Here is a 27,363-nt window from a genome sequence, read left to right as displayed (position 1 = left end):
CTCTCACAAACTGCAAGAGTTTGTGACAGCCAACAATCTGGATACAGAAATGAGACCTCTCCCTTGAGCCTTCCTCAGACAAGCAGTGATGGAAAAGGTAGAACCGCCCATGGTGAGTTAAGCGAATCTGTGTCCTCCCTCTCACAGTGCCTGGAGCTGTAAGGGGTAGATGGGACTGGGGAGCAACGGGTTGAAACTAAACCCTGGTAAGTCCGAGCGGCTCCGGGTTTGGGGTTCGTTGCCTCAGGGAGAATTGCCACCTCTGGTCTTGGATGGGGTGACACTACTTCACAGACCCTGTGCGTAATCTGGGAGATCTCCTGGACTCACAACTCCTGCTCAAAGAGCAGGTGGCGGTCGTGGCGAGGAGGACCTTTGTACAACTGTGGATTGTGCAAATGTTACACCCTTTCCTGGACCAACAATCCCTACTCACAGTCATTCATGCCTTAGTCACTTTCCGTCTTGACTATTTCAACAGGCTCTACATAGGGCTGCACCTGAAGAGCATCTGGAAGCTCCAGCTGGTGCAAAATGCAGCGACCCATATGGTTTTCTACAAATCTCGTTGTGCATATATATCACTTCTCGGTGATTGGCTGCCGATTTACTTCCAGCTGCAATTCAAGATGCTAGTTGTCACCTTTAAAGCCCTTCATGGTTTAATACCAGGTTTTCCCAGGGAGAGTTTCTTCCCAGTCACATCTACCCACCCATCAGCGCAGGCAGACAGGCAGGGAATGTTGCGGGTCCCATCCCCTAGGGAGATACACCTGTTGGGATCCAGAAGAAGTGCCTCAAGAATTCACTCAAGAAATGTGGCAAGAAAACTCATAAAATGGGGCAAAACACATTTAATAACGATCTCACTTAGCAACAGAAATTTTGCGCTCAATTACACTCATAAGGCGAGAACTACTTGGATTTCTATTGAAACTCTTCCCAGAATTCCTTTATTCATATTATTTCTCCTGTGTGTGGATGCTTCTATGGCAAGTAAAAGCATTACTCCTTGCAAAGCTCTTTCCTCACTCCATGCATTCATATGCTTTTTTCCCCCCTACCGTATGGATCCTTTTATGGAAAGTGAGATTGCAACTTTTTCTAAAGCCCTCTCCAGATTACACACATTTATATGACTTCTTTTCTGTGTGGCTCTTCTTGTGGCGATGAAGATAATTCTTACAAATAAAACTCTTTCCACACTCCATGCATTTATAAGGTCTTTCTCCTGTGTGGATCCTCTTGTGGGAATTAAGACCACTACTACGAGCATAGCTCTTTCCACATTCCATACATTGATATGGTTTTTCTCCTGTGTGGATTCTTTTATGGGTGGTAAGAGCAGAATTCCATATAAAGCTCTTTCCACATTCCACACATTTATATGGCTTCTCTCCTGTGCGGCTGCTCCTGTGGGAATTAAGATGACTGCTATAAATAAAAGTCTTTCCACATTCCATGCATTTATAAGGTCTATCTCCTGTGTGAATCCTCTTATGGGGATTAAAGCTCCTGATACAAGTAAAGGTCTTTCCACACTCCATGCATTGATATGGCTTCTCTCCTGTGTGGATCTTCTTGTGGTTATTAAGACTACTACTATGAGTAAAGCTCTTTCCACACTCCATGCATTGATATGGCTTCTCTTCTGTATGGATAGTTTTATGTCGAATCAGAGCACTCCTCTTCCTAAAACCCTTTCCACACTCCATGCATTGATAGGGCTTCTCTCCTGTGTGGATCCCCTTGTGGAAATTAAGAGTACTGCTACGAGTAAAGGTCTTTCCACACTCCATGCAGGTAAATCGTTTCTCTTCTGAATGTGCCTTTTTATGACAAATTAGATGATCGGATTTAATAATCTTTCCACAAACCATGGATTTATATGGTTTTTCTCCAGTATCAATCACTGTATAGTTAGGAAGCCAACTGACCCAAGGAAGACTTTTTTTAATTCCACTTTGTGATTCCTTTGTTTCATCATTCTTTGGTTTCATCTGATCTACAAATTTCCTTTTCCACCCTTTCGAATGGATTGCTTGGTTTTCCTCCTTGCAATTCTTATTCTCTTTCCCATTAAAGCCTTGAAAAACAAAAAGGAAAACGGTATCAAGAATAGGGGAACAATCAAGATTTTTCTTCTGAAATTTAGCCAAAGAATCGTCAATGTATTTCAGCTGGTTTGTTTGCAAATATAGAGAGTCCAAACTAAGATTACAGCAAAGACCCATTTCCAAGTGAAATGATCCCCATATAATAGGATGGGATCACAGACCTGATCTAACCTTTGACCTGGGAAAATTCCATGGTGCCACAAACTCCCAAAGTGTATTGGACACTGTGTCATGCTGGGGCAGCAAGATACCCAGCACCTCCCAACTTCAATAAAAGTCTCATCTCCACTAATCTGCAGAGCAGAATCTTTAAAAGTCAAAGGGAATTTCTGGATGGAAATAGCTCCCCACCCTAAATTTAGGCTAATGCCAAACTCAACACACAGATGGGCACATCTCTAAGAAGGGAACATCCCTCTCAGCGGGATGTTCCAGTCTTGGTTATAGCAGCTTAGTGTTACAGGAATCCAGTGACCAGGTTCGGGAAGGAATACCGAATCCTGGTAGCCAGAACTTTGCTCAGTACATTCAGAATGTACACTCAGTACATTTAGCCTCTTCCTCAAAGTCTTGTTAATATCTTCTATGAAATGAACATTTTGTATTTCACGAGCAGAACACTTTTTTCTTTAAAAAAACCAACAATTTCCTTTTTGTAAAAAGCTAGGCTATGCAGTTTTCGATTTCTTTCTTTCAATAATTTTCCTTCTTTCATAAAGTCAATTTGGTGAAAGATTAAGACACCATGCTAGAAACTAATAAATGTACAGACATTTCTAAAAATTTCTTTTCCCTTTTCTTTTATCATGGGGTACTGAGTCTAGATTAATGAGAAAAAAATTAATTCCAACAACTATACAATCAGGCTGCAGCATAACAAAACTGACAAAGGCGAAGGGAGTCTGAATACCTTTGATAGCACTCTATCGCAGTTGCAGGAACTTGGTATGGAACAGTTGCATGCAGTGATGGGATTCAAATAATTTAGCAACTGGTTCTCTGCCCAGTGACCAGCTGGGTAGGTGGGGCTCAGTGGTCATGTGACTGTGTGGGTGTGGCCAACTCAATGTCACTCATATCGATGGGCGCTTCGCTGTTACAATGTAAGAAGGGTTAACCGGAGAGGCAGTTTCTGTAAGCAGGGCAATCAAGATTAGGCTAGAAACAACACCAGAATGTTTCCTTCCTGCCTTCCTTACAAGATTAGCCCTGTAAAGTGGAAAAAATAAAAGGAGATTTCTTCCAACAACCGGTTCTCCAAACTGCTTAGAAAGTTAACAACCGGTTCTCCTGAATAGGTGCGAACCGGCTGAATCCCACCACTGGTTGCATGGAACGGTTGCAGGAACTGGGTATGTCTAGTTTAATAGAAAGGAGGACTAGGGGAGACATGATAGCAGTGTTCCAATATCTCAGGGGTTGCCACAAAGAAGAGGGAGTCAAACTATTTTCCAAGGCACCTGAGAGCAGGACAAGAAACTTGGGTAGAAACTAATCAAGGAGAGAAGCAACTTAGATCTGAGAAGAAATTTCCTGACAGAACAATTAATCAGTGGAATAACTTGCCTCCAGAAGTTGTGAATGCTCCAATACTGGAAGTCTTTAAGAAGATGTTGGATAACCATTTGTCTGAAGTGGTCTAGATCTCCAACTAGAAGATCTCCAAGGTCCCTTCCAACTCTGCTATTCTATTCTATATCCTTTCATTTTTTTGTGTAAAGTTTTTTATTTTTTCATTTTCATAACATATAACCACATGTATACTATTACATAGCCAACATCATATTGTATTATTAAATGTTTATATCAATTCATCTTACCATCAACTCCCAGAAACAATTATTGGCTCTTCTGCTCTCCATAAACCATATTTGTACCTTATTATTTGTCCATGACTTTCTTCTCCCTCTCTCCTCCTCCTCCCTATCTCCTTTCTTTCCTCTGTCGTCCTTCTCTTCTCTACTTCCCTTTCCACGCCTTCTTTCTCTCCTCCTCTTCTCCTCCGCCCTCTCTCCTATCCCTCTCTTCTTCCCTTACCTCTCTTACTTCACACTCTTCATCTCATTTACTTGGTGTATTTCAGCTTCTGAGCAAGTTCCATTTTATGTTGATGGTATTTATAATTCCTTTTCAATATAGATATTTAATTTTAACATATATTTTCCTTTTTTCTAAAAAAAGAGAGGGGGGAAAAGTATTCATATATAGTAATTGTACCTTTAAACATTCCCCGCAGCCTGATTTTGGCTGAGATGTAGACCTGCTTACAGTGCTCAGCTATTCTCATCATTATATTTATATAATTACACACCCCCAATTTGTGATTCTGTCTTTAAATTTCAACAGTTTACCACTGTAAGTATGTTTCCTGTTCCCTCTCCATTTTAGCACATCTTGGTTTAGGTTACACTTAATTGTCTATAAATATCAATCCTTGCTGTTCAATGTTCATTACAATTCCCTTAATCTACTCTATTGAATAACAAGTGGTACACGTCTCACTTTGTTCATCATCTTAGACGTTCTATATATGTCCATGTTTCGTATATTTTAACTCATGCTTAATTGTCCTTCCATTGTCATATTCAATCAATTAGCAACTCAGTTTAATTATCACATATAAAAGTGAATCACAGACCTCTGCTTTACAATCTCACCATATCAGTTTCATATTTTTCCATATTCCATATATTTTAACCTTTCTTTAATATATCTTTCCATTATGATATTCAATCAGTTAGCAATACAATTTTTTAAATCATATTTAGAAGTAAACCCTTTATCTCAGCTTTATATTTCCCCATATAACAATTTCTAGTTGTCTTGATTTTTTCCTAATAAGTCTTTTGTCACACTTCTCTATTCCCGCCTTCTCCCTTTTCTTTGTTTTGACATGTCCACCTTCTTCAATTTTCTCCAAGCCACCACCAAATAAATCTTTTATATTTCCCTTTATTGGGGTGTAACCTCCTTCTTCAGTTTTCCCTATGCCACTATCAGCCTCTGTAAAATATTTTGTCTGCTTTTTATTTCCTTTTGTTGGGACACATCCCCCCTTTTCAGTTTTTCCTATACCACTGCCAAACCCAAAGAAGTTTTTTGTCTACTTCCCCACCCCCCCCGTTTCTACTCGTTCACTATCCCTCCCCACTTCTTCCTTTCCTTCTTTAAGTACTGCTCTGAGTTCAGAATTCTATTTAGGCTTGATTTTAATGATTTATGCATATTTTTTATAATTTCATGTAGTTATTCAAATTCCCACCTTTTCATAATGTCCAGTTCCAAAGTTACAGTTAATTATATAGTTCTTATTTCAGAGTTCTGGTTCACCTTAAATTTATCTAATTCAGCTGCTGTGAAGAGCTACGGGAGCCATCTTGGTCTTTTGTTCTTCCTTAATGACCAGTTCCAAAATTGCAGTCATACAGTTCTTATTTCAAAGTTCTGGTCCACCTTAAATTTAGCTAATGTGAAAACGGAAGAGAAGCTTGAGCTATCTTAACCTTTTGCAGAGAAAAAAAAACCTTCGTATTTTCCCAGTTCTTTATTTTATTATTATTTTTCCCTTGCTACTTTCCACCTCTTGTTGGTTATAGTTGCTCATAACATATTAATTGGAACAAACTTGCATACAGCCAAACTTGGGTATGTTTCTCTTCATCTCCTGCTTTTCCAAGTTCTGATTTATGGCAGTTGGTTAATTAAATCTCCCGCACAGACAATATTAAGTTATCAGTTATTAGTGAGAAAATAGTGCTTTTTCCTTGATTTTTCTCCCTTGTTGCATTCCACCTCTCATTAATTGGAGTTGCTTAAGATACGTTAGTTAGAAGAAATTCGGATGACATAAAGCACCTCGGAATGTTTGGTTTCTATTTCAAATCCAAAACCAAATTTAGAGTTTGTATTTGAGTGGGTTTATCACTCCTCTGCTTTTTCCTTTTTCTGTCCAAATTGTTTCAAACAAATAGCTTTTTTGGAGGCTAGTGTTTCAACCCTCCATTTTTCCCTTTCTTTCTTTTTGCCAAAATCCAGATCTGTCTATTAATATTATTTATACTCTCAAGACTCTTTGCGTTTTCCTAGTTTTGATTTATGACTGTGGGTTAAATGAATCTTACCGGTCTTTCATCTCGTCCTCACGCTCCTGTTCAGTTGCTTTGGCTGGAAGCCAGCCTCTTGTGCAGGCATATTGCCACCCCTATTCTGATTCAGAGGACAAATCTCCGACCTGCGAGGGACCTTTACCTCCCCCTGAGTCTGATGAGACGCTGCCCCTTCTTTCTCCCACCCCCATCCAGAGGGATTCCGATTAAAAAAAGGATCTCAGAATTGCTTTGTCAGACAGGGTTCATGTGAGGCTCTTCAGAGGCTCTTCTTTTATTTTTTATAAATAATTAGGGTAGTGGACATATCCGATATTCCCCCTTTCTGCTGTTTTCCCTACAAGAACCCTGTGAAATGGGTTGAGCTGACACAGATTGGCCCAAACATACCCAGCCAACATTTATGCTTATGGAAGAACTATTACTCAAGAGTCATCCAGTTTCTAGCCTGGTATCTTAACTATTTGACCAAACTGAGTTTATAGAAGGAAATTTATTGAAAGCAAAATTGGAAACCTGCATAGCCTGGGATTTTTACATGAAATAAATGGTTTTTTGTTTTTTTAAAATGTTTTCTGCTCATAGAACACAAAATACTCACTTCAACAACTGTAGAATGATGCTGCAGCGTAGGAAAATTGAAAACATTGGGAAAAAAACCCTTCTCTACATTCCTGAGCACAGAAAGTGGTTCTTACCCAGAGAAAGCAGATTCCTAGAAGTCTCCAACATGACATCTCCATGGAGCGCTTTTTGGTCAACAGCCAGTTGAGACCACTCCTCTTTAGAGAAATACACAGCCACTTCCTCAAAAGAAACAATATCCTGAACAAGGAAAAATGTTTTCCTATTAACAGAAAATGCCAAGAATAATTTGATAGTTTTCTTTCACCAGTTCTAGGAAAGGGATCATGTGAACAAAATGGGCATGTTCTGCAGAATTAGGAATTAAGATCTCAACACTTTTGGCTAACGGCACAACTAAATCACCTTTGATGAACCTGGAAGTATTTGGAATGCCTTACGGTATAGCCAACTAATAAAGCGTTCTTTGTCAATTGGTAATTGAGTCTTCAATCTCCTACTTATCAGTGATTCCCATTCCTCCAAGGATGGGCAGAACCAAATATTGGCAAAACCCACCTGACATATTTTCCAGTGCTCATTTTATTCACTGGGGGACCAACGTACCCCAACTCTACAACTTCATAAAGTAGTTGGAAGAGCTTGTAATAAAACTCTATAGGTCTATGGAGATTCTCAATCACCGGGTCACAGTTGCCCCAAAGATGCTTTTCAAAAAGCAAAAAAAGGGATACATTTTTTGTAATGGTGTGTAAGAAAAACCCTTGGAGACAACAGTCTCGTCGATGAAATCTGACATTGAAGCAGGAGGGGTGGAGAAAATGACTCACAAAGGATCCCCACAGAAGGGAGAATGTTCAAGGATTTGATATCCAATTTGTACAGGGTAGGTTAAGCTGTGTGAATGTTCAATGACCTGATGTCAAATTCGTATTGCTTGGAAGCAGCAATTTTATACATTGAAGTCTAGAACAAAATGGAATCCATCTAAGATTTAGGGACTTTTTCCAATGTTTCTCCTCCTTACCTGAAGTAGTGGTTCAGCTAATCTTTCAGCTCCAGCACAAAGAGGTGATTCTAAAAACTCCAAGCACAGCTTTCTATTCTCTATGAAAAAGAGAAAAATACTGGAAGCAGATTAGTTAAAGAGAGACACTCCAAAAACCTAGAACGAAAGAATCAGCTAAATGTTGAAATCGCACATCACACAGAAAGAGCTTTTCTTACCTTGTTTAGCATCTTGACTTTGATCTTTCTGAAAGTTCCCCCTGAAGAGCAGCTGTTGGGAAGATCTGAATGAATCTTTCCTCCCCTTGGGATACTCAGTCACAGCTTCCAAGGATTTCTGGACATGATGTGATAGGAGAAACAAAGGAACAGCACAGAGATAGAAATGACTTATGCTTGTGGGATGAAACCGACAAATGGAACATACTGCTAGAAGGATTTAAATTATTTAAATGAAATAGACCAAATAAAAGAGGAGGTGGAGTTGCACTATATATAAGAGATAACTACATATCTACAGAAATAGAGCACAACAATAATGAAAATTATCTTGAATGCATTTGGGTCAATATTAAAGGGGGGGAAATGGCATTGCCATAGGTCTATACTATAGGCCACCCAAACAGAAGAAGTAGATGAACTTTTTGCTAGTCAGCTAACTAAGGTATGTTAGAAGCACACCGCAATAATAATGGGGGATTTTAACTAACCTGACATCAACTGGGAGACAGACTCTGCACCAAGTGGTAGATCCAACAGGTTCCTAACAAACCTAGCAGACAACTTTGTTTTCCAAAAAATAAAGAAGGGAACAAGGGGATCAGCCATATTGTACTTAATTCTCACTAACAGGAAATGATAGAAGGTGTTGTGGCTACAGGAACCTTGGGGGCAAGTGATCATGCAATATTGGAATTCAACATTATGCAAACACAAGTAGTAGAACAAAATCAAACTAGAATCTTGGACTTTAAGAGAGCTAATTTCAATAAACTTAGAGAGAGCTTGGGAAGGATTCCATGGATGAGAATCCTCAAGGGGAAAACAACTCAAGAAGTTTGGGAAATTTTGAAAAATGAGATTATAAAAGCCCAGTCTAGCACAATACCAATAAAGAAGAAAAATAACAGGTCCCAAAAGAAACCAGCATGGCTGCATAAAGAACACTGGACTTCCGGTTGGGGAGGGGCTTGCCGGTGGGAGCTGGTCGTTACAGCTCCGGAATCCTGGTCACATTAAACTGTCTGATCAGCAATCCATCAGCCATCTGACAGCTTGTTTACCTTTTCTTCGGGCTAAGGAGATAGGGTGAGCTAATTGTGCTGGGCAACGCGCCAACTAACTCTTTCAGACCGACTCTGGGAGGGGAGGAAGGGCACCCGAGAGCAGAATTGTCTCCGTGCCAGGAATTCCTGCTATTTATTAGCAGCACAAAGCAAACCACCCATCCTCAGAACAAAAATTTGATTTACTGAATTCAAGACGAGCAGACCCTATACACGTGAACTTTTAATTGTTTGTATTAATCCTTAGCTTCATTTTTACAAGAATTCCTTCTGATATCTTACTTGCTAAAGAGATATTCAAAATGCCGCCGAGCAGCTTCGTAAGGGATCTTGGAATCCTAGTGGACAACCATTTAAATATGAGCCAGCCGTGTGCAGCAGCTGCCAAAAAAGCCAATACAGTTTTAGGCAGCATAAACAGAGGGATAGGGGTTTAGGGGTTTAGGGGTTTATTAACATTTATAGGCCGCCCTTTTCCCTGAGGGGACTCAGGGCGGCTTACATAGGATCAGGGAAGGGTAATACAAACAGTGACGTAAACAAACATAAAGTAAAATAATACGCAACATTCATTCATCATTCGGGAGGGGCGATTATCTTTGTCCCCAGGCCTGACGGGCTAGCCAGGTCTTAAGGGCTATGCGGAAGGCCTGGACGGTGGTGAGGGTACGAATCTCCACGGGGAGTTCGTTCCAAAGGGTCGGAGCTACTACCGAAAAGGCCCTCCTCCTTGTGGTTGCCAGCCGGCACTGGCTGGCAGATGGGATTCGGAGGAGGCCCAATCTATGAGATCTAATTGGTCGCAGGGAGGTAATTGGCAGAAGGCGGTCTCTCAAGTACGCAGATCCACTACCATGAAGGGCTTTATGGGTGACTAGCAGCACCTTGAAGCGCACCCGGAGATCGACAGGTAGCCAGCGCAGCTCGCGGAGGATAGGTGTTATGTGGGTGAACCGAGGTGCACCCACGATCACTCGCGCGGCCGCGTTCTGGACTAGCTGAAGTCGCCGGATGCTCTTCAAGGGCAGCCCCATGTAGAGCACATTGCAGTATTCCAGCCTAGAGGTCACAAGGGCCCGAGTGACTGTTGTGAGAGCCTCCCGATTCAGGTAGGGTCGCAACTGGCGCACCAGGCGAACCTGGGCAAATGCCCCCCTGGTCACAGCCGTCAGGTGGTGATCAAAGGATAGCTGTGGGTCCAGGAGGACTCCCAAGTTGCGAACCCTCTCTGAGGGGTATAGAATTTGACCCCCCAGCCTGAGTGATGGAATACTGGTCGAATTGTTGGGAGGGAAGCACAACAGCCACTCGGTCTTTTCCGGGTTGAGTACAAGCTTGTTAGCCCTCATCCAGTCCATAACGGCCTCAAGGCCTCGGTTCATCACGTCCGCCGCTTCATTGAGTTGGCACGGGGCGGACAGATACAACTGGGTATCGTCCGCATATTGATGGTATCTTATCCCGTGCCTGCGAATGATCTCTCCCAGCGGTTTCATGTAGATGTTGAATAGTAGGGGGGATAAGACCGAACCCTGAGGCACCCCATATGTTAGGGGCCTAGGGGTCGATCTCTGCCCTCCAATCAACACCGACTGCGACCTGTCCGAGAGGTAGGAGGAGAACCACCGCAGCACGGTGCCTCCCACTCCCACCTCCCGCAGTCGTCGCAGAAGGATACCATGGTCGATGGTATCGAAAGCCGCTGAGAGGTCAAGGAGAACCAGGATGGAGGGATGTCCTCCATCTCTGGCTCTCCAAAGATCATCGGTCAATGCGACCAAAGCGGTTTCTGTGCTGTAACCGGGTCTGAAGCCTGACTGGAAGGGGTCAAGATAGTTTGCTTCCTCCAAGGACCGCTGGAGCTGGAAGGCCACCACCTTCTCAACAACCTTCCCAAGAAAGGGAAGGTTGGAGACTGGACGGTAGTTATTAAGAATAGCTGGATCCAAGGATGGCTTCTTCAGGAGGGGTCTCACCACCGCCGCTTTTAGCGCGGCGGGGAAGTTCCCCTCCCGAAGAGAGGCGGTAACAACCGCCTGGATCCAGCCTCGTGTCACCTCACTGCTGTTAGTAACCAGCCATGAGGGACACGGGTCCAGTACACAGGTGGAGGCGCTTACAGCCCTCATGGCCTTGTCCACATCCCCAGGGGCAACATCCTGAAACTCAACCCAGAGGTGGTCTACTTCATCCTCTTGTGCCTCGGCTGGAACTGCAGAGATGGAGTCCAAGTCCGACCGAAACCGAGCAATTTTGTCCGCTAAGAATTGGGCGTAGTCCTCAGCTCTGCCCTGCAGGGGTTCCCCCGTTTTCCTCCTATTCAGTAGGGAGCGGGTTATCCTAAACAGGGCGGCTGGGCGGGACTCAGCGGACGCAACCAAGGTGGCTATATAAGATCTTTTCGCTGCCCTAAGAGCCCTGGTGTATTCCTTGGTGCAGGTGGTTACCATTGCTCAACGTGGTGTTGATAGAATCAACACCACGTGAAGTGTTAATACCACTTTATAATGCCTTGGAATTCTGCATTCAGTTTTGGTTGCCATGATGTAAAAAATATGCGGAGACTCTAGAAAGACTGCAGAGAAGAGTAAAAAAGATGATTAGGAGACTGGAGGCTAAAACATATGAACAGTTGCAGGAACTGGGTATGTCTAGTTTAATAGAAAGAAGGACTAGGGGAGACATGATAGCAGTGTTCCAATATCTCAGGGGTTGCCACAAAGAAGAGGGAGTCAAACTATTTTCCAAGGCACCTGAGGGTAGAACAAGAAGCAATGGGGGGAAACTAATCAAGGAGAGAAGCAACTTAGAACCAAGGAGAAATTTCCTGACATTTCGAACAATTAATTAGTGGAACAATTTGCCTCCAGAAGTTGTGAATGCTCCAACACTGGAAGTTTTTTAGAAGATGTTGGATAACCATTTGTCTGAAGTGGTGTAGGGTTTCCTGTCTAGGCAGGGGGTTGGACTAGAAGACCTTCAAGGTCAGTTCCAACCCTGTTATTCTATTCTATTCTATTCTATTCTATTCTACACCATACCATACCATACCATACTACACCTTCAAACTAGTATCCCTCAATGTCCATTGCTGAAACTCGAAACAGAATGGAAGACCTGCTCCAAATACATCCTCTTATGTTCTCTGCAAGAACATAAAAATGCCTTTAGGATAATAATCACAGAAAACTCTGTCGGAGAAGAATTGATAAATTCAGAGAGAGCCTCTTTAGAGCTGCCATGATTCCATTCTCCCACCTGCAACTCTTCTTGCATGTTTTCCTCCTCCTGAGTCAGCAAGAAGCCTTCGGCCAGGGACACTGCCTGGGAACCACATTCCCGCACCCATTTTGCCATCTCTGGGGGAAGAACAGCCAGCAATTGTTCCAGGAGCACCAGGTCCAACATCTGAGCCTTTGTGTTTTTTTCTGGTTGCAGCCACTGACGACAAAGGTAGTGAAGCTGAGTGCAAATATCTTGGGGACGGCTCCCCTCTTAAAACTGCATTTTTCTGAAGTGACAGCACTGGACCTCTGAACTATTGGATGCCTCTTCTTGGCTCTTCTGCCTAGGACTTGCCCCATTCTTCCCACAACTCCAAGGCTGAGCAGCTGAAGGGTCTTTCCTAATTTCTGCTTCTGCTGGGTGTTGTCCCTCCATCTTCTCTCTGGTCTCTAATCCAGCTCCAAAATGAACCCAAGGATCTCCACAGGTCTTTTTGTTCACAAGAGGTCTGGCCAAATTTTCCAAGACCGTTCAGATCTCTTCCCAGACAAGATACTTAAGATTACAGAAGAACCGGAAAATATTTCCAGCTTACATACCTTAAGTGGAAAACAAATAATTTAGGGTATTTATTAATGTGGTTAATGGAATGACAAGCATTCTTATCAAGAGAAGAAAGGGAAGGGGGAAGGAAAAATAAAAAAAAAAAAGAAATTTGGATGAATCTCCCAATGTTGGGGGGGATGTCTTATTAATTAGCTTGATCTCTTTGTATATATGGAAAATTGCAGAGAAATTATTAAAATGTAATTTTAAATGTCTTCTGTGTAAATTACTCTGGGTAGCAATTATACACAATGCTCCTTCTTACTATCCCCTCCCCCGCTGCCGCCAACAGCCCTGTGAAGTAGCTTGGGCTGAGAGTTGGGATGGGCTCAAGACTTGTTGGACTAGAATTACATCTCTTGGTTTCAAGCCTAATGTTTTCATCACTGACCCAAATAGCTCTCTATGGCTAACTATAATTTTATTTCCTATAATTTAACAGAGAGTTTAATACCATTTCTATCGCGGCATGATTAAGAGCAACCATTTGCACAATCCAAAGAATAAACCTCCCGGGTCACAAAGAGCAATTGACACGAGGGACTCCCTAAATCCACTTAATAACTAAATAAACCAATTAGGGAATTCAACACTCGGGATTTATTTACAAAGACCAAGCTGGACAAAAACACCGGCTTAATCATAGTGTGTGAATGATGCATCTCAGCTCAAGGAGCACCTCCCTCCTCTTAACATCTTCCTTCTTTACTTGGCGGCAGAACCAAACTGGTGAAACGGAATTCCAGTCCTTGCACACCTTCCACACGCAGTTGCAGCCCTGCGTGCAAAGCCAGCAGGAGAGGCTCCGGCCGCTTGCTTCCCTCGGCCTAGGAAGGGGGAGGCGAGGGAAACCCCTTCTAAAAACGGGGACCACAAATATGCATGAAACTGCCCAGGAGTCAAGGATAACTTGGAGGCACACATCTCTGGGGGCAAATCCGAAGCTTTGCTTTCCGCCGTGCCTTGCCCGTGTATGCGCAGGGACGGCAGGGGAACAGGTGACCATCGGCTTTGCGCCTCCCCCACCCCCCAAATCCCACGACTCCAAGTCTGATGGAAGTTTTGCACGTCTCAATGGAGCCTCCAACGCGGGAGAAAAGCTCCATCACTGAACCCCGAATCACGTCTGGATCTCCAAGTCCAAGACTTCCCTGCAGCCCCTTCCTTTGCTAGGAAGACTCACCCAAAGGCTCACAGCGAAGGGAGGTGCGTGGGTGCAGACTCGGACTCCATAGAAAGAGGGAATAACCTTTCAAGCCTTTGCTGGAAAATGCCTCGGGAAGCTAGCATCTCTCTTGGCTTGGGAAAGAGGCCGGCGCACGCTCAGTTCTCCTGTAACACGGCGCAGCGGGAAGAAACTGCCCCGCTCTTCCAGGGAGCCCCCTAGAGGATCCTATGCGCATTGCGAGAAGACCCTGCAAGGGCGCTGGACATCATGTTCCATGTGGGTCTGGGATGATGGGCATTAAACTCGGCCTATCTAAAAAGGAAGTGGCCTCTCCCGCAAGCATCAGTTTCTTAGATTTTCCTCTTTTTCATCTCTCATCTTGTGAAGATTGAGAAAATCTCTTATGGAGACTCAAAAGTTGCTATCCACAAGAGCAGCTTCTCTGAAGGGTCTGCAGGGATTCCCTCAAAAACGAGCAAAATCCTGTCAGAAATGGCAGGGCGGTCAAAAGACAAAGAACAAAAGTCTCTCTCTGAAACCCAGCCTGTGTCTTGTGGCTGGTGGCAAACTCAGCCTTGAAGTGAGGGGAGGTCAGGGTGCTGGCAGAGACACAGAGAGGAAAGCGACAGGTTGAGGAAAATTAAGATTTGTATTGATTTTTCTTCACCGAGTTCCATTATTATAGCTGCCTTTTAAAATTCATGCCTTTGGGCAGCCAAGGAGACCTAGAAACACTAGAGGCAGCCTGTAATAATGTGAATAATCTGATCATGATGAAAAAGTGGCATCGATAGAAAAGTACCATGATCAAGCTTATCATGGACCTTTAATTTTTTTACCTCAAAACAAGCCACCATGATGGAGAAATGAAGACAGAGAGAATAAAGTCTCTTATGTGACTAGAGAAAAAGTGGAATTACAAATGAAGGAAGGCAAATACTGAAAAATTAATATAAAGCTCAAATACTACAAGGAAGAGAGAGAGGGGGAGAGAGAGAGAGAGAGAGGAATAGTTTTATTTTGGTGTTGAGTAGGGAATACTACTCAGGAAATTTGAGTAGGAGCCTGAACACATTTGGAGTGAAAGAATATTTTTTTCCTAGCCAAAAGTAATGAAGATTTCACTGGTTTCAAAAGATTAGTCTGGATTTGGAGATGACAGTTAAAGAAAAAATAGATTTAGCTACAATTTATGAAAGAAAGGATGGAGGGGAAATTGTGGTTAAGAAGGAATTTTTTAAAAAATGGCTTTAACTTCTCATTCTGGCTCCGTTCTTTCCAGCCCATTTCTCTACATATCCAGACTCCTCCTAGGTCCGACCTGTCTAAATATTTGAATAAGCCTCTGAAAGCCTGAAGTTTGCCTCCGACAAATATTTCAAAAAGTTTCATGTATTTTTACTTTTTAGTTAGAACAAAATGGAATTGAATAATGTCTCATGAATAACCATACCAGTGATATTTAATTACATTTAATTAACATTTATATTTTGTCCTAAACCTTGACATATAATAGAAAGGCAAAATGTACTTGGAAAGGGGTTTTTGAACTGTATTTCATGGGCTTCCCCTCATTGTGGCTTTTTTTGTGAGAGGAATGAAGCTTTTTCCATACACATTACAATGATATATATGTGTTGAGGCCTTTGACCAAACAAGTTTCAATCAATCACAATATAGCTGGCAGGGACCTTGGAGGTCTTCTAGTCTGGCCCCCTGCTCCAGCAGGAGATCCTATATCATTTCAGACCAGTCTCTTCTTAAAGATCTCCAGTAATGAAGCACCCACAACTTCTGAAGGCAAGCTGTTTCACTGGTTAATTGTCCTCACTGTTAGGAAGTTTCTCCTTAATTCCAGGTTGCTTCTCTCCTTGATTAATTTCCATCCATTGTTTCTTGCCTTGCCTTCGAAAATAAGCTGACCCCCCTCCTCTTAGTGGCAGCCCCTCAAATAGTGGGATATTGCTATCATGTCATCCCAGTCCTTCTTTTCTATCGATAAACCATAACCAATTCCTGTAAACTTCATGTTTTAGACTCCAAGACCTTATTCATCTTAGTTGCTTTTCTCTGCACTTCGTCCAAAATCTCAAAATCTTTTTTGAACTGGATGGAGTATTCCAGGTGTGGTCTTACTAAGATTTTGTAAAATGATACTAATACTTCACGATTTTTGATTCTATGCTTCTGTTTATGGAACCAAGGATTGTATTGGCTTTTTTGGCTGCTGCCACACACTGCTGGCTGATATTTAAGGGATCATTCCAAGGTTCCTCTCACAGTTACTGTTTTTGAGCTAGGTTTCACCTAATCTGTACTTGTACCTTTGGGTTTGTTTTTTGTTTTACTTAAGTGTAAATTTTTGCTTTTCTCCCCATTAAATTTCATTTTCTTGGATAGGGCCCATTGTTCATGTTCGTCAAAAACTTTTTGAATTCTGAACTTGTCTTCTGGGGTATTGGCTATTTCTGCCAGTTTAGTATCATCTGCAAATTTTATGAGTTCCCTTTCTATTCCCTCATTTAAGTCCTTTATGAAGATATTGAAGAGTACTGGGCCCGAGACTGAAACTTTTGGTTATTGCTTACTTCCCTTCATGTACAGTAGATGTAGTACCATTAAGGTTTACTCATTCAGTTCAGTTTGTCAATTACAAATCCATCGCACATTTTTCCATTTACCAAGAAATAGGTTATGGTCTACTTTGTTGAATACCTTACTGAAGTCTAAACATACTATGTCTGCGGTATTTTTCTGGTCAGCTAATTGAGTCACTTTGTCAAAGAATAAAATGATTGTTGTGGCACGATCTGTTTTAACAAACCCAAGCTGGCTTTCTGTGATTTACCAGTATGGTGATCTACACATCCCAGAGCCAGCTCTCCTGACCTCTGTCTATTTGTCAAGAGAAATTGAAGTTAGTTTCTGAATATGATCCCAGGACCCTGCAACTGGCATAAATATGAACCAGTTGGTAAGCATTTGATCACATCTTCTTGGGGTTTGGTGCAAAGCAGGATGTCAGACTCAATTTCATTGAGGACCGTATCAGCATTATGATTTCCCTGAAGGGGCCAATTGCCATGTAAGACTATAACAACTGACAGAGGCCAGGTGAGTGTGGCCAAGTGGACATGGTAGGTTCGATACCACTTACTGGGTGTGACTGACACATTTCCTGCCGTGTATGGTAAAGATGTTGGCTTGTTGGGGTAGCCTTCCCACACCCAGTTCCCCTACCACCCTTTCTCCTCTTGAGATCTATCAAGGCAAAAGTTGGACCTGGAGGAAACTGCTTCCTGTAAACCTTCTCCTCCATGCTTCCACATGCAGCAGAATTGTCCTCCAGCCCCTGGTGGGGGGGGGGGGCAGGCAAGGCTGGGAGGGGGGGGATCCAGAGGTCTCCAGCAGAGGAAGGCGAGACCAGGACGAGCAACAAAGTCTCATCCACCAGAGGAGCCTCCCTGTCCGTCAGACTACACAGAGGACCCCTGGATAGAGGTACATGCTGCCCCCTGCCCAGGGGCAATGGTGGGCAAGCACCCAGCCCAGTCCTGGAGCTTCCAGGGCACCAGGATCTTGCAGCCCAGCCTAGCCCAGTCCAGCTTTTCTGATGGGGTGCTCAGTCGCGCTTATCTCCTCAAGGTTGCTGCTGCTGTGCCCGCTCTCCTTGGCCAGGTTGCTCCTGGTGAGTGTGGGAGGGCAAATTGTGTGAATCAGAAGGAGGACCATTCCCTTCCCATGTGAGGAGCCCCGGCTTTGTAAGCAAAACATCCTCAGTGTTAGGATGGGAAACCATCAAGAGAGGTCAGGAGGGGGGGGGCAAGGAGATGGCAAGGCTAGCAATGGCTAAGGCAGATCATTCAAATCCTCCCTCCCTCTCATTCCAATCTCCTTCCTTCCCTCCCTCCCTCCCACCCAGGAAGGGACAAGAGTGGCAGAGCTGCCGGTTGCCGTGGCCTTCCCACGTGGGGACGCGGCCATCCTGGTGAAAAGGAAAGTATGTGGGGGAACAGGGCCAGCTGTGAGGTCAGGCCGGTGAGGTGAGATCCCCAGCAGCAGCGCACTGCCCAGCACCATGGCTACTGCTGCCTCCATCGCCCACTCAGCACTCCAGACCCAGGTGCCACCTCCAGTGCATACACCCAGGGGAAGCATCCAGCTGGGGTAGGGAGGGCTGAAGCAGTGTGGGACAGCCCCTCGCTGTCTCCTGGGTGGCCATGTGGGCCACCTAACCTGATCGCGGGCTGGTTCTGACCGATGGGACATGTGTTTGATATGTCTGATCTAATATGAAAAACAAACATAAAAAAGAACTCATTGTTTGTATGTTTCTCTTTTGTATCTTCAATATTTTCTACAAAGGAAAATATCTCCACAACCTGTATCGGGAGGCAGAAAACTTAAACCATCTAGAATCCAGTACTTTTGATACATGTTTTCAGCTCTACTTAAATTTGATATGATTGATGATCTAAAACAGCAGTCCCTAATCTTTCTGGCTTTGTAACCCAGCAAAAAGTGGGGGGGGAGGGGGGAGAGACAGAGGATGGCTCTTTGTAAGCGGCAGGAAGACGCATGCATGCACAGCTCAATTTGTGGAAGTAACTGGCCTGTGCACTCGCCGCTTACCCAAATGGAGGTTTCCACATCAGTGCCAGTGCCTGCCCCTTGCACAAGTGGAGATATGTGTGTGCACTCACCCACTGCGTGTGCGGCCCAGTTCCAAACAGGCCACAGCCTGTGGGTTGACGACTCCTGCTTTAAAAAGAACCCATGAGAAATTGGTGGCACCAACATTCTGGATGCAGAATAAGAACTATCACCAGAGTCTTCCTCAGACAAGCAGAGATGGAAAAGGTAGAACAGCCACAGAAAGGGAAAGGCCCAGATATTTTGCCCAAATATCGGAACAGACACATTCAGGCAACAATAGGATGTATCAGATAACCTCTAACAAGGTTGTGGATAATTGAAGAATAATGTGATAATTGTGTTTGGTATTTTGAAACAATATATTGAAAGCCAATCCTGAATATTTCTACATGTAGGAAAGTCCTTTGTCTATTGGAACTTGGCAAAAACCACAAGCAGGATTAGGGATCCACACTGTTCTGGTTTGCACTAGAAAGGCAATTTATGCATGCACAACTAAGAAGAGCTACAGTTTATTTGCATTATTACTCAAATGGTCCTTGTATTTGCTACTGTTCATATAGTGATTATTCAAAGTTATAGAAGCACTGAAAAACATGACTTATGACCATTTTTCACACTTATGATGCTTGGCAACCAATTCATGTCAGCTGCAGTGTCCCTGAATCAGTTAATGACCTTTTGAGGGTTTCCGACAAGCAAATCCAAAGGGGAAGACAGATTCATTTCATAACAGTGTTACTAACTTAACAACTAAAGTCATTCACTTTACAAATGTGGCTAAAAAAGTCGTCAAATGGTGCAAAACACACTTAATAACTGTGTCGCTTAGCAACAGAAATTTGGGGCTCAATTGCAGTCATACATTGAGAATGGCTTGGATTTGTCTTGAAGTCCTTTCCACAATTACTTTATTGATATAGTTTCTCCCACGTGTTGATGCTTTTATGGTGAGTAAAAGCGCTACTCCTTAAAAAGCTCCACTCCATTTTTCTCCCATATGGATCCTTTTATGGGACGTGAGATCACAACTCCTTCTAAAACTATCTCCACATTCCACACATTTATAAGGTCCTTCTCCTGTATGGATCCTCTTGTGGGAATTAAGATCATAAATACGAGTAAAGGTCTTTCCACACTCCATGCATTTATTAGGTCTTTCTGTGTGGATCCTCTTGTGAGAATTAAGATAACTGTTACAAGTAAATGTCTTTCCACACTCCATGCATTTATAAGGTCTTTCTCCTTTGTGATCCCTTTGATGGGTTATAAAAGAACGATTATAGCAGAAGGTCTTTCCACACTCCTTGCACTGATACGGTTTCTCTCCTGTGTGGATCCTCTTGTGAGTATTAAGATTACCACTCTTCCTAAAACCCTTTCCACACTCCATGCATTGATATGGCTTCTCTCCTGTGTGGATCAAATTGTGGGAATTAAGACTACTGCTACAAGTAAAGGTCTTTCCACACTGCAGGCATTTATAAGGTCTTTCTCCTTTGTGATTCCTTTCGTGTTTTCTAAGAGAGTGATTATCCCGATAAGTCTTTCCACACTCTCTGCAGGTACTTGGTTTCTCTTCTGAATGTTTCTTTTTATGGGAAAAGAGATGATCAGATTTATTGAACCTCTTTCCAAAGTCCATGGATTTATAAGGTCTTTCTCCCATATCAATCACTTTATAGTAAGGAAGCCAACTGACTCGAGGAAAATCATTTATAATTCGACTTTGTGATTGCTTTGTTTCACCATTCTTTGGTTGAATCTGATCTTCAAATTTCCTTTCCCCCACTTTTGAATGGATCGCTTGGCATTCCTGCTTGAAATTCTTATTCTCTTGCCCATTAAAGCCTTGGAAAAGAAAAATGAATAGGGATACAATCAGACTTCTGAAATTTAGCCAAAGTATCATCAATGTATTTCAGCTGCTACGATTATAGCAAAGACCCATTTCCAAATGTATCCCTAATGATCCTCATATAATAGGGTTGGATCACAGCCCTGATCCAATCTTTGACCTGGGACAATTCCATGCTGCCACAAACTCTCAAAGTATATTGAACACTGTGTCATGCTGGAGCAACATACTCAGCAGCTCCCAACTTTAATACAAGCCTCATCTCCACTTGTCTGCAGAGCAGAATCTTTGAAAGTCAAAGATAATTTCTGTATGGCAAATCGCTCCCCACACTAAACTTAACCTACTGCCAAACTTGGTACACAAGTGGGCACATCTCTAAGAAGGTGAACATCCCTCTCAGAGGTCACCCAGTCTTGGTTATAGCACCTTAGGGCCATCAGGAACCCAGTGACCAGGTTCAGGAGGGAATACCGAATCCTGGTAGGCAGAACACGGCTCAAGGGAGGCTACACCATCAGTACATGCAGGCTCTTCCTCAATGTCTTGCTAATGTCTTCTATGAAATGAGTATTTTGTATTTCATGAGCAGAAAGCTTTTTAAAAAAAGACAATTTCCTTTATGTAAAAAGCCAGTCTCGGCCCTGGTGTGACTGTTGGCCCAGACAGCCCTTCCAGCAGGGAATGGAGAAGCCGGGACTACCTTTCCAACAGGGACCTGAGAAAGAGACGCCCACCGAACAATACACCCAGCGGCCCACCGGAGCCAAAAGCTAAACCCACTGAAAAATCAGACCATGCCAAACCACTGTGGGATGGGCAAGAAGAATAAACCAGCAGAACTGTTGCCGCTAATGACATAGCTGCCAAAATAGTTGTGAGGCAGCCACACAGCTGAAAAGCGGATGACCGCCTGCGTGCATGCGTGAGTGATGTTTAAACTCTGCTGGCTTCCCTGCTTGCTGTCAAATGGACCAGCTGGTGGAAGAGAGAGGGGTAGAACACATACGTGGGTGGCTGGGTGGGGCTAAGGAAAATTTAAATGGTGGGGGAGGAACTGGGGGGGTTAGTCCTGTCTCTGTACTTCATGTTAATAAACGTCAGTTAGTGCCGGGAGTATCGTGACGGTGATTTTTTTTTTTTTTTACAAACCAGAACTATGTCCTTTCGTAATTTCTTCACTGATGTGCTGGAGCTTGAGAGCTAGGCTATGTAGTTCTCCATTTTTTCTTTCAATAAATTTCCTTCTTCCATAAGGTGTTACGACACTAGAAACTAATAAATTTATAGGCATTTAAGAAAATTTGTTTTCACTTTGTCATTATTAGGTACCCAGTGTAGATTAATGAGGGGAAAAAATGAATTTCGTCAACTGAAGAATCAGCATGCAGGATAACAAAAATGAAAAACGTGAAGGAACACTGAATATCTTTAGAATGCACTCTATATCCTTCCTTTATTTTTTGTAAATAATAAAAGGCAGCACGCAAACCCAATATTCCTTCTTCCTGCTGTTTTCCCAACTCCCTGTGAAATGGGTTGAGCTGAGAGAGATTGGCCCAAAGTCACCCAGCCAGCATTCATACCTAAGGCAGAACTAGTACTCACAGTCACCCAGTTTCTAGCCTAATATCTTAACCATTTGACCAAACTGACTTTATGGAAGAAGGATATTTATTGAAAGAAAAATTGGAAAACTGCATTGCCTACCTTATTAGATAAAAAATGTTTTCTTTAAAAGAATGCTCATAAAATACAAAATACTCATTTCAAAAACTGTTGAATCATGTAGCAGCATAACAAAATTGAAAAAAATGAAGGGAGTCTGAATATTTCCTCAATGCATTGTAAATAAATGTTTTCTTTAAAAACCATAAATAACATTCAAGCCCTTCTCTACGTTCCCGAGCACAGAAAGGGGCTCTTACCCAGAGAGAAGAGATTCCTGGAATTCTCCAGCATGACTTCCCCATGGAGAGCTTTTTGGTCAGCATCCAATTGGGACCACTCCTCCTTGGAGAAATACACGGCCACTTCCTCAAAAGACACGACATCCTGAACAAGGAAAAAAGTTTCCCTATGAACAGAAAATCCCAAGAATAATGGGATAATTTTCTTCCACCAATTCTAGGAAAGAGATCCAGTGAACAAAATGGGAATCTTCTGCAGAATTAAGAATAAGATATCATCGCTATGACTGATGCCACAACTAAACCATGTTTGATCAAGCTGGAAGTGTTTGGAATGCCTTACGCAGTATAGGAAATTAAATGGTTTTGGTCAATTGATAGTTGGGTTTTAAATCCACTACTCAGTGACTCCCATTCTTCCCAGGACAGGCAGAGCAAATTACTGGCAAAACCCACCTGACATGTTTTCCAATGGCTCACTTTATCAACTGAGGGACCAACGTATCCAAACTCCACACCTTCATGAAGGAGTTGAAAGAGCTGGTAACAGTAATCTATGTCTATGGAGATTCTCCATTATCAGGTCACGGTTGTCCCAAAGATACTTTTCAAAAGGCCAAAAAGGATATGGTCTTTCTAATGGTGTGTGAGAAAAACCCTGGGAGACAGAAGGAAGAGCCCCGACACTGACAACAGTCTGGTCAATGAAATCTGGTGGTGAGCGGGACGGGTGGAGAAAGCAACTCACAAAGGATACCCTCAGAAGGAAGAGGGTAGATTAAGCTGAGTGTCAATGTTCAGTGACCTGAGGACAAATTTGTATTACTTAGAAGCAGCATTTTTATACATTAAACTCTAGAACAAAATTAAATCCATCCAAGATTCAGGAAGCTTTCCCGATCTTTCTCCTCCTTACCGGAAGAAGTGGTTCAGCTAATCCTTCAGCTCCAGCACAAAGAGGTGATTCTAAAAACTCCAAGGACAGCTTTCTACCCTCTATGAGAAAGAGAAAATACTGGAAGCAGATTTGTTAAAGAAAGACACTCCAATAAAGTGGAGTGAAAGAATCAGCTAAATGTTGAAATCTCGCATCACACACAATTTCTTTTTTTACCTTGTGTAGCGTCTTGACTTTGACCTTTCTGGAGGTTGTCCCTGAAGAGCAGCTGTTGAGGAGATTGAATGAATCTTTCCTCTCCTTAGGATACTCAGTCACAACCTCCAAGCAGCTGCCATGATTCCATCCTCCCACCTGCAACTCTTCTTGCATGTTTTCCTCCTCCTGAGTCAGCAAGAAGCCTTCGGCCAGGGCCACCGCCTGGGAACTGGTCTCTACTCCACACTCCCGCACCCATCTTGCCATCTCTGGGGGAAGGACAGCCAGCAATTGTTCCAGGAGCACCAGGTCCAGCATCTGAGCCTTTGTGTGCTTTTCTGGTTGCAGCCACTGACGACAAAGGTTGTGAAGCTGAGTGCAAACATCTCGGGGACGGCTCCCATCCTGAAACCGCACTTTTCTGAAGTGACAGCACTGGACCTCTGAACTATTGGTTGCCTCTTCGTGGCTCTTCCGCACAGGACTTGCCCCATTCTTCCCACAGCCCCAAGGCTGAGCAGTTGGAGGGATTTTTCTAACTTCTGCTTCTGCTGGGTGTTGTCCCTCCATCTTCTCTCTGGTCTCTAATACAGCTCCAAAATAGACCCAAGGATCTCCACAGGACTTTCTGTTCACAAGAGGTCTGGGGAAATTTACCAAGGCCATTCCGCTCTCTTCCCAGACAAGATACTTAAGATTCCAGAAGAACCGGAAAATATTCCCAGCTTATATACCTGAAATGGAAAACAAATCATTCAAGGTGTTTACTATGGTGATTAATTGAATTACTGAGCATCCTTATCAAGAGAGGAATGGGAAGAAAAAAGAAAGGGGGGAATTTGGATGAACCTACCATGTCTGGGAAAGGGGAGAGGGAGATCTTATTAATTAACTTGATTTCTCAACAAATGGAGAAAATTGCAGAGAACCTTTCAGGATCAATTCCTATCAAAATACTGGAAAAATAAATTTAAATATGTTTTTGATTTCTACTTCCTAGCTTTTATTAAAATTTAATTTTAATGTCTTCTGAATGACAACCACCACCACCACCACCACTACCACTTGATCAGTGGGTGCATCAAAATTTCACAAACTGACTACCTACAACGCCATGACCGCGTTGCTAAGATCATTCACTGGAAATTGTGCCAAAAGTTTGGATTTGAGTACAGCAAAAACTACTGGGACCATCAGGTTGAGAAGGTTTTAGACAATGAGAAAGTCAAGATCTTTTGGGACTTCAGAATTCAGACTGACAGGCACTTGGCCCACAACACACCTGACAAAACAATAGTTGAAAAGAAAGAAGTATGGTTCATTGTCATTGCAATACCTGGAGATGCACGAATTGAAGATAAACAGCAAGAAAAAATCACAAAGTACCGGGACTTGCAAATTGAGGTTGAGCGACTGTGGAAAAAGAAATCGTGTGTTGTCCTGATTGTAATTGGAGCCCCTGGAGCAATACCTAAAGGGCTACCTCGCTATTTGGGAATTCTAAATTTATCAGACTTAAACATTCTGACTCTACAAAAAACCACCCTACTTGGAGCAGCTTATATCCTCCGACGTTACCTTAACAGTTTCTAGGTCCTTGGTTAGGACTCGAGCTGTTGAGCTACCAACCAGCCCCAAAGGTTGTGAATCTCACCAATAACCACGAAGCAATAATAATAACAACAACTACTACTACTACTACTACTACTACTACTACTACTACTACTACTCTAGGCAGCAATTGTACATAATGCTCCTTCTCACTATCCTCCCCCCTCGCTCAAGGCTTTCTTGTCAAAGGTTGGAGTAGAAAGTTAATCTCCCGGTTTCAAGCCTATTTACTATAATTTAATAGACACTTTAATTTCATTTCTATGGCTTCAGAGTTAATAACAACGATTTGCACAATCCAAAGCATAAACGTCTCAGGTCACAAGCAGCAATTGACACGAGGGGCGCTCTAAATCCACTTCATAAGTACGGTAAATAAATAAACAATGGATTACAACACCCACGCTTTACAAAGGCCAAGCTCGACAAAAGCACTGGCCTAATCGGAGACAAGAGTGACAATGATGCCTCATGATGCGGGAAAGCAGGAAACTCAGGTTCCAGTCCTTGCACACGGAGTTGCAGCCTTTGTACGCTCGCGTTTCTCAGCCTAGGAAGGGGGAGGCGGGGGAAACCGCTTCTGAAAATGGAACCAGGAAACATGCAGGAAACTGCCCAGGAGTCAAAACGGACTTGGAGGCACAAATCTGTTTTGCAAAGACGGCCTCTCCTCCCCTCCCCCCCTATCCAGATGTTTTTTTCCCCATCGAAATGGAGCATAAATGGCTCCCTTCATTCTGCGACCTCGATTTTTTCCCCCTGGGGGCAAAGGGAAGGATTCGTGGCCCGCGCCTGCACATGGAGCCACTGGATTTCCCATCACCACCACCACGACTCCAACCCTAATAAGGTTTTGCATGTCTGCATGCGAGCCTCCAGCGCGGGACAAAAGCCCTCCCAGCCCCCCCGACTCACGTCTGGATCTCCAAGTCCAAGACTTCTCCGCAGCCTCTTCGCTTGCTAGAAAGGCTCACCCGGACACTATAGAAAGAGCAGGCAAGCTTTCAAGCCTTTGCTGGAAAATGCCTCGGAAGCAATCATCTCTTTACTGGCGAAAGAGGCCTGCGCATGCTCACTTCTCTTATAAGGAGGTGGAAGGGAGCTGCCAGGCTCTTCCAGGGAGCCCCCTAGAGGATCCTATACGAGAGAGAGTGTGTTTTATAACACTTTTGGAGTAAAAAGTATTTTTTTCTAGCCAAAAGTAATAAAGATTTCCTCTCATTCTCACTTATTTTGTCAGAGGAATTCTTCATACTGAAGATTTTCCACACAGGATACATTGATATATCTATATATCTATATATATATATATGTATATATATGTATATCTATATATCTATATCTATATCTATATCTATATCTATATCTATATCTATATCTATATCTATCTATCTATCTATCTATCTATCTATCTATCTATCTATCTATGATGAGTTTCTCAAATAAACAACCGATCTATCGGGCTGTTATTTATCACCGGTATTTAATTTGTATGCACACATCTTGCAGTTCAAAGCAACTTTAAAAGTGACCATGAATGTGCACTTTCAGACTTGAACCATTCTATTAATAAATGAGCCTATCCAGCCATGTTTCCTCTCTGATCACCTTGGAGGACTGACAGAACATTGTTGCCTTTTGTGTAACTATTTTCAAGTTGCCTTGTGATTTCAAACCCCCATGTAGGCCTCTCCAAACATAACCCATTTGTAATTGATAATCAGCCCAAAGTTCATTAACTACATAACTAGAAAGAAATTTTACCAACTGTACTTAATTTAATCTAAGGCTACAGGTGCATGTGTCAAAAAATCCATTTTAGCTTTTGTCTGGGACAGGAAAACAGAACTTGGCACCTTTGTTGGACAAAAACTTTGGCATGTGCATTTATAGGACTTTTCACCATTGTAGCTCCTTTTCAAAGCTCTCCCTTTGAGGCTTCTTCCTCTTAAATAATAGGCTGAACAGATCCCTGAAAGGGCAATTAACGCCCTTTAGCTCCACTGATACTCCTGTTTAGTTCTAACCTCCTACTTAGCAAAAACCACAAACAGGATTTAAGATAAAGGTAAAGGTTCTGCTCGCACATATGTGCTAGTCGTTCCCGACTCTAGAGGGCTCATCTCCATTT

At 42.9% G+C, this 27,363-nt stretch overlaps 1 protein-coding gene across 1 annotated transcript; it reads right to left on the bottom strand.

The window, feature by feature from the left end:
• Positions 1 to 1,004: 1,004 nt before the first annotated feature.
• Positions 1,005 to 26,278, bottom strand: LOC116502467 (zinc finger protein 431-like). Its single transcript, XM_032208350.1, has 9 exons — positions 26,148 to 26,278; positions 23,640 to 24,355; positions 22,544 to 23,521; positions 19,737 to 20,608; positions 12,361 to 12,543; positions 8,036 to 8,153; positions 7,836 to 7,915; positions 6,922 to 7,048; positions 1,005 to 2,086 (listed from the first exon to the last, which is right to left on the bottom strand). Exons 3-9 carry the CDS (start codon positions 22,575 to 22,577, stop codon positions 1,122 to 1,124), a joined length of 2,379 nt encoding a protein of 792 aa, XP_032064241.1. The 5' UTR covers positions 22,578 to 23,521; positions 23,640 to 24,355; positions 26,148 to 26,278; the 3' UTR covers positions 1,005 to 1,121.
• Between the last annotated feature and the right edge of the window lie 1,085 nt (positions 26,279 to 27,363).

Source organism: Thamnophis elegans, chromosome 2 (genome assembly GCF_009769535.1).
Source record: "Thamnophis elegans isolate rThaEle1 chromosome 2, rThaEle1.pri, whole genome shotgun sequence".
NCBI classification, from domain to species: Eukaryota; Metazoa; Chordata; class Lepidosauria; order Squamata; family Colubridae; genus Thamnophis; species Thamnophis elegans.
Note: the sequence above shows the minus strand (reverse complement) of the source record. Positions and strands in the feature narration are given on the sequence as shown.

What these genes read in the sequence shown, in the direction of transcription:
- LOC116502467 (XM_032208350.1), bottom strand. Translation starts at nt 22,577, where the DNA reads ATGCTGGAGAATTCCAGGAATCTCTTCTCTCTGG. An exon ending in ACATGCAAGAAGAGTTGCAG is followed by an intron (nt 8,154 to 12,360) that starts GTGGGAGAATGG and finishes CATCATGTCCAG; the next exon opens with AAATCCTTGGAAGCTGTGAC. An exon ending in AAGTCAAGATGCTAAACAAG is followed by an intron (nt 7,916 to 8,035) that starts GTAAGAAAAGCT and finishes TCTTTTTCATAG; the next exon opens with AGAATAGAAAGCTGTGCTTG.